Below are 11,291 nucleotides of genomic sequence, written 5' to 3'. Positions count from 1 at the left end.
CCCATCGGACTTAGTGCAGGTCGGTCATAACTAGATGCAAACGCCCTTCCCGATATTGGGGACTGGCCTCTGAGCCAGCGATGAGACGCTTGGAGGTCAAAGCAAACGGGCTGAGCTTCAAGGGAAGAGGGCCTTCAGCAGGGTGAGAGTTTGGAAGGGCGGTGGGTATGAAGGAGAGGTCAGCACCACCCTGGAGACTGGGTGCGAGGAAAGCACAGTCCCCACGTAGAGGGCCGCACATGTCCGTGTGCTGGGGACCTTGTTTCAGCTCAGGCCCTTGGAGGGAGTCTCAGTGCTGGAAGCGAGTGCCCTTGGCAGTTGGGCTTAGGGGCTGGTTTACACCAGCGACACTGCTGGGCCATCCCCTCTGGGAACACAACTCAGGGCCGTACCCCAGTAGGACTCTGGATGCACATAACGTTTGGTCTCCATCCACACTGCGCCCCTTCCTGGTCATGAGAAGTCGGCCTCAGGATTCAGTTACTCCTGGCATGTAGTATGGAGCTCGAAATATGTCTGTATTCTCCCCCGTGTCCCTCCTCTTCTCTCTGCCTCTGGGCAGGGAGGCATCAAGCAAGAGTGGAAGGGAGAGGCGCTGGCCTCAGGGAAGGGAGAGGCGCTAACTCAGGGACCCTGTCCTGGGGCTCCAGTGTGGCTGATGCTTCACCAGGCTGCAGGGGAGCTGGTTGGCTGTGTGGGAGCCTTCTCCCCTTTCCCGGACCCACTCAGCCCCGTTTCTCTCCTCCCTCTAAGGGGCAGATTTTTCTGGGAGGACGGACAGGGAGCTGGAGCTGCCTGCCATCTCAAAGCCCAGTTCTGAGCCCGGCAGTCGGAGCACCCCTCTGCCGCCTGCATGGAAGCCAGGAGCTGGGCTCCCCGAAGGCAGCACGGCCCCCCTGGGGTAACTTGGCTGGCCGTGGTCTCTCTGCTAAGCTGCCTGCTCATCCCCGGACAAGCCAAGATCTACAGCCGCTGTGAGCTGGTCAAACTGCTACAGGACCTCGGTCTGGAAGGATACAGGGGCTACAGCCTGGCTGACTGTGAGAACCCCTCCTCCAGGGGGCGTTGTCCCACTCCCGCCCCCTTTTCCTCTCTCCTCCTCCCCCTCCTCCCGCTCTTCCTCTCCCTCCTCCCGCTCCTCTTCCTCCTCCTCCTCCCCCTCCTCCTCCCCCCCCTCCTCCTCCTCCTCACCAAAGGGGCGTGGCCTCGGGAGCTTTCTGAGCCTCAGTTCTCATTTGTAAAGCAAGGATCGTATGCGATCGCAGGTAGCGAATCCCAGCACTGGGTTAAACGTAGAGAAGGCAGGCAACAGGCAGCCGGATCACAATCACCTCTTCGTCTCCCCCACTGCCAAAGGCAGGAGCCACAGGGACAGAACAGTTTAGTGCCCTAATCCTAATCTTGGCACGGAGCTCAGACATTCCCATTGAAGTTTAGGGCAAACTGTCAACCAGCAATACCAGACTTTCCAAGCTGGTGGCAGTTTGGGAATGCTGTGAAGGACAGCCACGTCTGGACTCATGTTTCTCTAGTTCTAGAGCCCTCTAAAGGTGCCGCGCGAGCCTTCCCAATCTTGCCTCTAAAGAGTTAGCTCTGATTCAGTCATTCCACAAACATTTCTTGGGCTTCACTACGTGCAGAACAGAGACAACAGGAAGATTTCTGGGGCCCCGAGGTCCAGGCTTGACTCCTGCTATTTGGTAGCAGTATGTAACCTTGAGTGCATCACTTTGCCCCTCTGAACCTCAATGGATTTATTTGTCAAGTAGGTGGCAGGACATAAGCCTGATGACCTCAAAGCAGCAGTTGAGGCTCAAAGGAGCTAAGATGTGGGACCTGCATTGTGAAAACTCTCGTCTGGGTTTCCCTTGACCATGTGACCCACAGGTGTGTGTCTCCACCTTATGCAGGGGTCTGTCTTGCTTATTTCGCAAGTGGCTTTGATGCATCTGATGTGGAGTATGAACCCGATGGAAGCTCCAACAATGGCATCTTCCATATCAACAGCCGAAAGTGGTGTAAAAAATTTGATAGAAAAGGCCCCAACCTGTGCCACATGTACTGCACAGGTAGGCTGGGTCTGAGCCTGAGGTTGGCTGGGGTCAGTCCTCCGCTCCAGCCTTCACTTCTTTCTGGTTCCGTGTGTTCCTCGTGCCTTTATCGCTGAGTGGGGAAGGCCTTACACCCTGCTGTTCCCACCAGGGAGGGCGGGATGTGGCAAGTGATGAGGGTGGGTCCTCATGAATCTGAACTGGGGTCCCGAGGGGAGACTGTCCTGAGAGCTGTGGGGGCGGGTGGTGGGCTGCTACTGAGAAAGGAAAGTGACAGGGCAACATTGGTGCTTCCGGTAGGGTCAAGAGACAGAGTCAGGCTTAGGATGGAAGGGTGTGTGTGTGTGTGTGTGTGTGTGTGTGTGTGTGTGTGCATGTGTGTGTGTGTGTGTGTTTGTGTGTGTGTGTGTGAGAGAGAGAGAGAGAGAGAGATGCTTCATGTATGTCCAGCTCTGCCCTCGGCTCCCTCACTGTGTTTCTCTGCCTCCCACCCCAGATTTATTGAATCCTAACCTCAAGGATAGTGTTATCTGTGCCATGAAGATAAGTCAGGAGACCAAGGGTCTGAGCAACTGGTAAGTAACATGACTGGAGCCCCCCCAAGGGTATGTGGGCAGGACAGGTGTCCAGCAGCAGGGAACTAACCTTTTCAGAGTGCCTGCCCTGTCCCAGGCCCCATCCCTGGCTTCACAGTCTAATCCGCACACTTTGGTGGTAGGACGACTACAGTGAAGCATCTACAGACCACACGCTGGGTTTCAGGGCGGATAAGCGATGCACTGGAGGTCAGGGAGCTAGCCTGCTCTCCCGAGCCGGGCCTATGTCAGGATCCTTTTCTCCAGGTCCGCTAGATCAGGGTCTAGGAAACCTTTTTAGTTTGTTTTCTAACCATGACACCTTTGTCCACACTGACTTTTATGTAAAGACCCACGCTGTACAACATATGAAATAATAGATTCCCTGCCTAAAGCCCGGCGGGCTCTCCGCAGCCTCACCCTGTCAGCCTTCGCCTCTCCCACTTCTCTCCCCCAGGACGGGGAGCCCTCCTCCCAGACGAGGGAGGGGGTTGAGCATCGATGGGGCATTAGACAAGGTCTGTGCTTCACAGGGGTTCCTCTGAGGCAGGGGTTCTTCTGATGGGAGCCTCACCTACAGTTTCAGGTCTCCCTTTACTCACCAGCAGGGGGCAGAATGAGGGGAAGGGAAACCACTCCAGGTGGCTGGTGCAGCCAGCACCATGGGCAGATGTGAGAGTGACAGGCTGGTAAAGTGACCCGGATGGCATGGAATGTCTAAGGAGAGGCTAGAGCGGGGAATTGGTGGAGGATCCTTTGTAGGAGTCTAGGTGAGAGACAGGGCGTCCGGACTAGGACAGTCACCAGGTGACAGACAGGAGAAGGGTTGAGTACGAGGGGCTGTGCAGGACGATTAGGGACAGGTGATATGTGGCCAGTGAGGGAGAGGAGGAGGGGAACGTGGCTATGAATATAGAGAAGGTCTGAGACGGACCTTGACAATGGCCGCAACTTTTAGAGAACAGCCCAAGCCCTATGTACCGGATCTTGTCCGAGGCCGGCTCAGCAGGACATAACGCACATGTGTAAAATCAGGAAGGGGGAATGCAGGCTCAGGCTGGAATCCGGGGGCTTGAGGCCCTGAGGTGCCACCTGGGATGGAAGAAACAGGATGTCTGGGCTAAATCAAAGAACAAGTCCATTTTGTACACTGGGAGCAAACTCAGGCACGTAGAGTCCCTTAGAGCGGCTGAGGGGCTGAGGCTAGTAGGAAGAAGCCCCGGAAGGTGGAAAGGGTGCTGTCTACTCCTTCCCCGTGCACACGTTGAGAACTGCTCTGTGCTGGGTGCTGGCTGGGCTTCAGCGGCGGCTGAGACCCAAGACCTTGTCCTCAAGGTTCCCTCAGTCTAATGGGAGAGACTGAGAAGCCAGGAGACCACTCCTGTTTGATAGGGTAATAGAGGTCCTTTAGGGACACTCCTGGTCATTGGCCTCTTTGACACTAGTGTCATGGAGAACACCAGTTATCAAAGTTTAGAACCCCTGGAAACTAGAGACCATGGAGCCTCAGGATCTTGCCTATCTTCTTCAGGATGCCAATGTGAAGCTGGAACAAGGCAATGTTCCTTGCTATCCGCTCTCCTCACCTCGCTTCTGCCTCAGAGCCCACGCCTCCTTCCTGTTCTTCTCTGAGCAGGACGGAAGGCTGTGCTGACCTGGTCTCCCCTCTTCCCCACTCTCCATCCTCAGGGAGACCTGGAGGCAAAACTGCCAGGGCCAGGAACTCAGCGACTGGGTGGATGGCTGTGATGACTTCTAGGATCCACTCTGGAGGGACCTGGCCGTGCACAACAGGCTGGGTGATGTGGTTTGGGTCCTGCCCCAAGAAGGAAGATAAGCCAACTAATAAAAAGTAGTTTAACCTGAGTGGTGTTTCTCAGCTGTCTCTGGGCATCCAGGTGGCATTGGGAGCCAGAGCATCTTGGGGGTTCTTCACTTGTCCACCTGGGCTGGGCTTCAGGCCAGCTCCAAAGAGCCTCTGATGGAATTCTGGCTTCCTTTTCTGGAGGCCTGGGGGTGCGGGGGATTCAGTGTCTCCCTTGGACCACGCCTGGCAGAATGGGCTACCAGGCGTGGCCAACAGTTTTTGCCCCCAGGCCAGATTAGAAAGAAAACTTTTTTCACGGGCTGGACGAAATATTAAAATTAAAAAATGTTAAATACAAAACCGATTTGTTTAAGTAAACAAAATTTTATTATGTAATTTGTTTATGAATAAATGTGAGTGAAAAAAATTTAATATACAATATTATTTTAATAAAAATATGTTTTAATAAAAATATAATTACATACTGTATAAATATCCAAACTGTATCGCAATCAATTGAAACAATATTTAACTAATAGAATGAGCTTGAAGGGGTTATATTGCAAATAAAACAATTATTTTGTGTTACAAACAGCCTGGACACATTTTCAGTTTCAACTGCAGCTATTGTCTATGCTACAATGCCACTTGATTCAGCACACTTGACCACAAAAATAACAAACTGTTTGACCTTGGGTGCACACTGACAAACTCCACCTAAAAGAATGTGGGTTTCACATCGCCGCTAAATGTCAAACAGTTCATACAGATGAGTACAAAAGTTGTAAATCTTTATAATGGAGGATTTTTTTTAAATAAAAAAGTATCGCAAATCCATTGGAAGTTAACCCTAGATTAGTCACATGCTGAATTCTTTTCCACGTATCACTATCTTCTTAAATATCTCGATTTCCAATAATCAAAGACGCTTCTGCTTCTGAGTAGCTGAGATTTTAAAGTAGCAGAGAATATTAAAAATTTAATTGCAGGCCACATAAACTCATTGCGTGGGCTGGATCCGGCCCGTGGGCAGTATGTTGGCCATGCCTGGGCTAGACCCTTTACCTGAATCTAGATTTGCCAGATTTAGTAAAACAAGCAAGCAAACAAAAAATAAGCCATGATAACAGAAGCAGCAGGTCCAAGTTAAATTTGAATTTCTGATACATGAAAAATATTCTTTTGATTAAGACCCAAATACTGCATGGTACATACTGAATTTAAAAATTATTTCCTTCTCCAATAGAGTGAGTTGGCCTGGGCGCTAACAACCTTCTAGTGGCTAGACTAAGTGACACTGTGGGTTTCAGAGAGTGCTGCCCACGTCCCCTGCGTCCCCTGTGTACTAACAGCAATATGGACCTAAATGTCAACACAAGTCCCTCGTGGCAGGTGTGGTGTTACAAACCACAAAGTCAGAGTTGCCCTGGGCAACTGGTCAAAAGCTCACCTTTAGAGAGTCAAAGAATCATGGACACAGCTGGCTCCATGGCCTCTGCCTCAGGCACTACAATGGCTCCAGTTGCAACAATGGCTCCAGATGGGCAGAGCATTGCCCCCTACTGGGCATGCCCAGTGGATCCTGGTCAGATGCATGTGGGAGTCTCTCTGCCTCCCTGCTTCTCACTTAAGAAAAATACAAAAAAAAAAAATAATAATAATAATAATAAAAATAAAAAATTATTTCCTGGGTTCTTAAATTCACATTTAGCTAAGTGTCCTATACACTTCTGGCAACCCTGCCTGGGTCTAGTGTTGTGTATCTTTGGCCCATTTGAGAAGGCTCTTATTTTCTGTGGCTCTGGTCACAGAGATGTCCACGGTGCCTTGGCCCTCCTGCTGGTGACCACTAACACACGGTGGCCCCCATGGGCTGGTGCACGGTGAGGGTGACCACCACCGGGACTTCATCTAGAGCTCTCAGCCTGCTCTCCATGCCGTCCAGCCACAGGAGAATCAAGTGCCGCTGACAGTGATGGTGGCCGTCCCATCCTGGGTAAGGAAGCCACCATTTGTGCTGTCTCCCACAGCTCGGAGGCTGGAGCGTGGGGTGGAGGGCACAGGTACTGTCAGGCAGAAAACTGACGTTCTCTACCTTCCTCCATATGTGGGACGCTCAGCAGAGGCAGCGCTGGCTCCCAGTAACCCACAGCGCCCTGTCTCAGGTCCCCTGGGATGGCCTGAGTCAGAAGAGGGAAGGTGGGCGGAGTCTCAGGATCACTGTGGGTGGGCTGAAAGAGCAGCAACTGAGGTGATGTCCCAGAGGCTAAGCCCTGAGTTCAGAGTGTAGATTCTTCTGGAGAGGCTTCAGAGAACCCTACAAATACTGAACTGCTGACTGAGGCATGGCATCTTGATATTTGAACCCCCTGGACCTTGCACAGGGCCTGTTACACAGTGAGCTCACAGGAAGTGCTCATGGACCAAGGGAGACCAGACGGAGACCCCGCGTGGCGCTAAGATGTCTCCCAATGGCTTCCTGACTCATCTCCCTCTAAGGTGGCTGAGGTGTGTATTCTTCAGTGCCACCAATCACTTTACATTGGGCTAATTTTAGAGAAAGAGAGAGGAAAGAGGAAGAGGAGGGAGAGGAAGAGAGAGAAAGAAGCATTTATTTTGTTGTTTCACTTAGTTGTTCATTCATTGATTGTTTCCCATATGTGGCCTGACCAGAGATTGAACCCTTATCCTTGGTGTTTCAGGATAACAGTCCAACTGAGTGAGCTAACCGGTCAGGGCCCATTATGGGCTTTAACTTGCATGTAGCTCCTTTTGAAAGGAAGCCACACATCCGAAGTACACTAAAGCAGTGTTTTTCAACCAGTGTGCTGCGGCACACTAGTGTGCCGTGAGACATGGTCAGGTGTGCTGTGGGGAAATTAAACATGGGTCCCCAAACTACGACCTGCGTGCCAGATACGGCCTGCGGAGGCTATTTATCCGGCCCGCCGCCAGCCGCTTCCATCCGAACATAAACGTTCCCCTCACAATCCCTCCAGCCATCAGCGACAGAAAGAGTGGAGGCACAGGGAACACTCACTGACCAATCACCTTCTAGGATTCATCCTGACCACTAGTGATGAACCAATAGTACACCGCCTCTCATCTATACCCAGGAAGGTCCCCACTGGAGCTGCTGCGCACTTGTCATTGTGTGGCCTCAGCGAGTAGTTGAAGCTGCTACTCCTCCCCATGGTCCCGATTTCTAATCCTGGTCAGGACTGGAGGTAAATGTTGTCACCACTAGATGAAGCCTCAGCCTCAGCTGGTTATGTCTATCCTGATGGTGCATAGAGATATTTGACCTTTTTCTTTTTAAAAGAGACCCCCGCAGAGGGTGATATACAATGCATCACAATGTTATCTATATTGTATATGGCCTCCTGAAGGGTCATCTTCTTAAAGAGCTCAAATCTCTATATACACCATCAAAACAGACAGAACCAAGGCCCCTGCACCCAGCTGACCATGGGATTTGAACCCACAACCTCAGGGAGAACTCTAGTATTTATCAGAATCCTTACCTAGAAAGCAAACTTCTCAATCTGACAGTAGATATGCTCTGAAGACTTGTGATGTTACACAAGTACCCAACATTTTCTAAAATTGATTTTGTCCAGTCTCTATATAGAGACTAGACATTTGCCAAATTGATTTGAACCCACATCCTCGATGAAAGCTCCAGTATCTATTAGTGGGACTGTATATATGAGGGGATACATGGGACTGTATATATGAGGGGTTACATGGGACTGTATATGAGGGATGTTACATGGGACTGTATTTATAAGGGGATGTTACATGGGACTGTATATATGAGGGATGTTACATGGGACTGTATATATGAGGGGATTATCCTTTTTTATTTAACTTTTTTTTTAAATAAATGTAATTTATTTAAAGGACCTCTGCCAGGCATATTTCACTCTTGTGACAGTTTGGGATCTCAGCAAGATGAGCAAGTGACAGTGATGGAGAAGTTTTTGAGAAGGGAAAATGCAAATGCTGAACAGGGCCCTGGACAAAATTCTGACCCAGATGAAGGCCCTAGTATGAGTGGTCAACAAAAGAAAAAAGACAAGACGGTGAGCTCGAAGCAATACAGCGAAAGCTATCTTTCAATTGGATTTACTTTCACCGGGGATGAGACAGCACCGACTCTGCTGTGCTTGGTGTGTGGTGAGAAGCTATCCAATAGCGCCATGGTGCGGAGCAAGCTTAAACACCATCTCCAAACGAAACACCCTTCCGTTCAAAACAAGCCGATGGACTATTTTGTACGCTTACGTACAAACAATGAGAAACGGGCAACTTTTGAGAAAAACCACAAAGGTAAACGAGAGAGCCTTCAAAGCTAGCTACCTTGTTGCTGAACTCGTAGCCAAATCAAAAAAGTCCCACACTGTGGCAGAAACATTAATACTGCCAGCTTGTAAAGCCATTGTAAATGAGATGCTTGGCCCTACCACAGCCAAAGAGATAGCTAAAGTGCCTCTCGCAGATAACACAATTGCCAGACGTATTGTTGACATGTCTGCGGACATTGAAACTGTTGTTTTGGAAAAGGTGCGCATCAGTAAGAAATTTGCCTTGCAGTTGACGAGTCGACGGATATTAGTGAACATTGTCAGCTCTTGGCCAACGTGCATTTTTTGGATGGAGAAGCCATTAGAGAAAACTTCCTATTTTGCAAGGCACTGCCAGAAAAATCAACAGGAGAGGAAATATTTCGGGTCACGTTGGATAAAAGCGGGCTTACATAGGAAAACTGCACAGGTGTCTGCACTCATGGAGCCACAGCCATGGTCGGGAGCATCAAAGGCTTCATAAGTAGGGTCAAAGAAAGAAACCCAGATGTTATTGTTACGCACTGTTTTTGCACCATGAGGCTCTCATTGCAAAGACCTTACCAGCAGATCTAGCTCCTGTGTTGGATGATGTTGTGAGCATAGTGAACTTTGTGAAGACGTGACCTTTGAGATGTCGCTTATTTGCGTCTTTGTGTAAAGAAATGGGAGCGGAACATAAAATCTTATTGCTCCACACGGAGGTCCGGTGGCTGTCGCGCGGCAAAGTGCTGGCCCGTGTGTACGAGTTGTGAGAGGAACTTAAAGTATTTCTGACAAACGAGAGGTCCGATTACTCAAAGCTGCTTGCAAGTGATGAGTGGTGTACAAAGCTGGCATACCTGGCTGATGTATTTCATTATCTGAATGAACTGAACAAACGGATGCAAGGCCAAAATGAAAACCTGCTTATAAGCACTGATAAAATGAACGGATTCTGTTTAAAGGTGCAGCTCTGGCAACAACATGTGCAGCGTGGCAACCTTGAGATGTTCCCGCTCACCGAGAAACAGCATGATGGCAACACTGCTGCAATGTGCGAGGTGATTGGCAGACATTTGAAAACTCTTGAGAAGACATTGTCCTTTTATTTCTTTTCAGCCTTCACAGAATGCCTTGACTGGGTTAGGGACCCATACAGCTCAGTATCCGTTGCTGGAAAGGACATGACTTTAAAGGAGCAAGAGGAACTCATTAAACTGAAACAAGATCGTGGTTTAAAGCTAAAGTTTGCTGATCTTCCTTTGGACAGTTTTTGGTTATCTGTTGCCAAGGAGTTCCCCATTCTGGCCAACAAAGCTATTTTGACATTGCTCCCGTTTTCAACCACATATCTATGTGAGCTGAGCTTCTCAAGCTTGACTGCGAAAAAAACTAAAAACAGAGAGAGACTGAGAACTGTTGAGGAAGAGCTTTGTGTGTGTCTTTCTACCATTCCTGCCAGGATATCCCTTTTGTGTTCATCGAAACAGGTCCAGGTTTCACACTAAGTGAGTATAAATACATTTAGAAACTATATTATTAACTATATGTATAATATGTACTGTGTTAGAGTGTCATTTTGTGTCATTTTGGTAGGTGGTGTGCCCTAGGATTTTGTAAATGTAAAAAATGTGCCGTGGCTCAAAAAAGGTTGAAAATCACTGCACTAAAGACAAATGGCCCAATGAGCCACTTCCTTCAGAACTATGCCATGGAGAGCAGCTCCAAAGAGGCCAGACATCCAAATTTTCTTAGAGGTCATCCTGTCCATCTCCCATCCAGCTCAGACATGTCATCGTGTCACTACTGGAGGATAGGTGGAGCTGAGGGAGGAAGGAGCCATCTCTCAGGCCATTAACACAGCAACCTACAAAGAGCTTCCTTCTATCCAACCTTCTAGTGGCTAGACTAAGTGACACTGTGGGTTTCAGAGAGTGCTGCCCACGTCCCCTGTGTCCCCTGTGTACTAACAGCAATATGGACCTAAATGTCAACACAAGTCCCTCGTGGCAGGTGTGGTGTTACAAACCACAAAGTCGGATTTGCCCTGGGCAATTGGTCAAAAGCTCACCTTTAGAGAGTCAAAGAATTCATGGACACAGCTAGTAATTAGTCTAAGCCCTGCCTGGGCCTTCGAAGGGAGGAAGGTTTACTCACCCCACACACAGAACTCAGTGTCGGCCTGTCAAGATCCAAACAAATGCTAACACAGTTTCTGCGTCCCTAGGATGACCCTAGCCTCCTAAAGTCCCTGCCTGAGGAGCTGAAAACTGCCCAAAGAATTCACTATGTACACCTGCCAACGCCGTAGGTAGGGCCTCTGTCCCCTGTCTTTATGGGAGGGTGGGAGCCAGCCTTGGACAGGTGCCGGCTGGAAGCCCAGAGGGGCTCACGGGGACCACCCTCTCCGCTCACTCTGCGTTTGCACTTCCCTGGCCCTGCTCAGCTCCTCCTGTTCCCATGGCCCCCTCCCCGATTTTCCCTTTAAAATGCCCGCTCACCCCTGCACAGATCGCAGGAGAGTTTGGGG

General features: G+C 49.7%; 1 protein-coding gene across 2 annotated transcripts in view; it reads left to right on the top strand.

The window, feature by feature from the left end:
- LOC136393657 (sperm acrosome membrane-associated protein 3-like) overlaps window positions 1-4,511 on the top strand; it is a 5,296-nt gene extending 785 nt beyond the window's left edge. Inside the window, exons 1-4 of one of the 2 annotated variants that reach the window (XM_066366281.1) lie at window positions 849-1,040; window positions 1,911-2,069; window positions 2,548-2,626; window positions 4,316-4,511. In XM_066366281.1, coding sequence (XP_066222378.1) covers window positions 854-1,040; window positions 1,911-2,069; window positions 2,548-2,626; window positions 4,316-4,385 — 495 coding nt within the window. In that variant the 5' untranslated portion in view covers window positions 849-853 and the 3' untranslated portion in view covers window positions 4,386-4,511. Of the gene's footprint in view, window positions 1-848; window positions 1,041-1,910; window positions 2,070-2,547; window positions 2,627-4,315 lie in introns of those variants that run through there. The other variant, XM_066366282.1, reaches the window with a different exon arrangement.
- The last annotated feature ends 6,780 nt before the right edge of the window (window positions 4,512-11,291 follow it).

Source organism: Saccopteryx leptura, chromosome 2 (genome assembly GCF_036850995.1).
Source record: "Saccopteryx leptura isolate mSacLep1 chromosome 2, mSacLep1_pri_phased_curated, whole genome shotgun sequence".
Classification (NCBI taxonomy): domain Eukaryota; kingdom Metazoa; phylum Chordata; class Mammalia; order Chiroptera; family Emballonuridae; genus Saccopteryx; species Saccopteryx leptura.
This window is presented reverse-complemented; position numbering and strand designations above follow the sequence as displayed.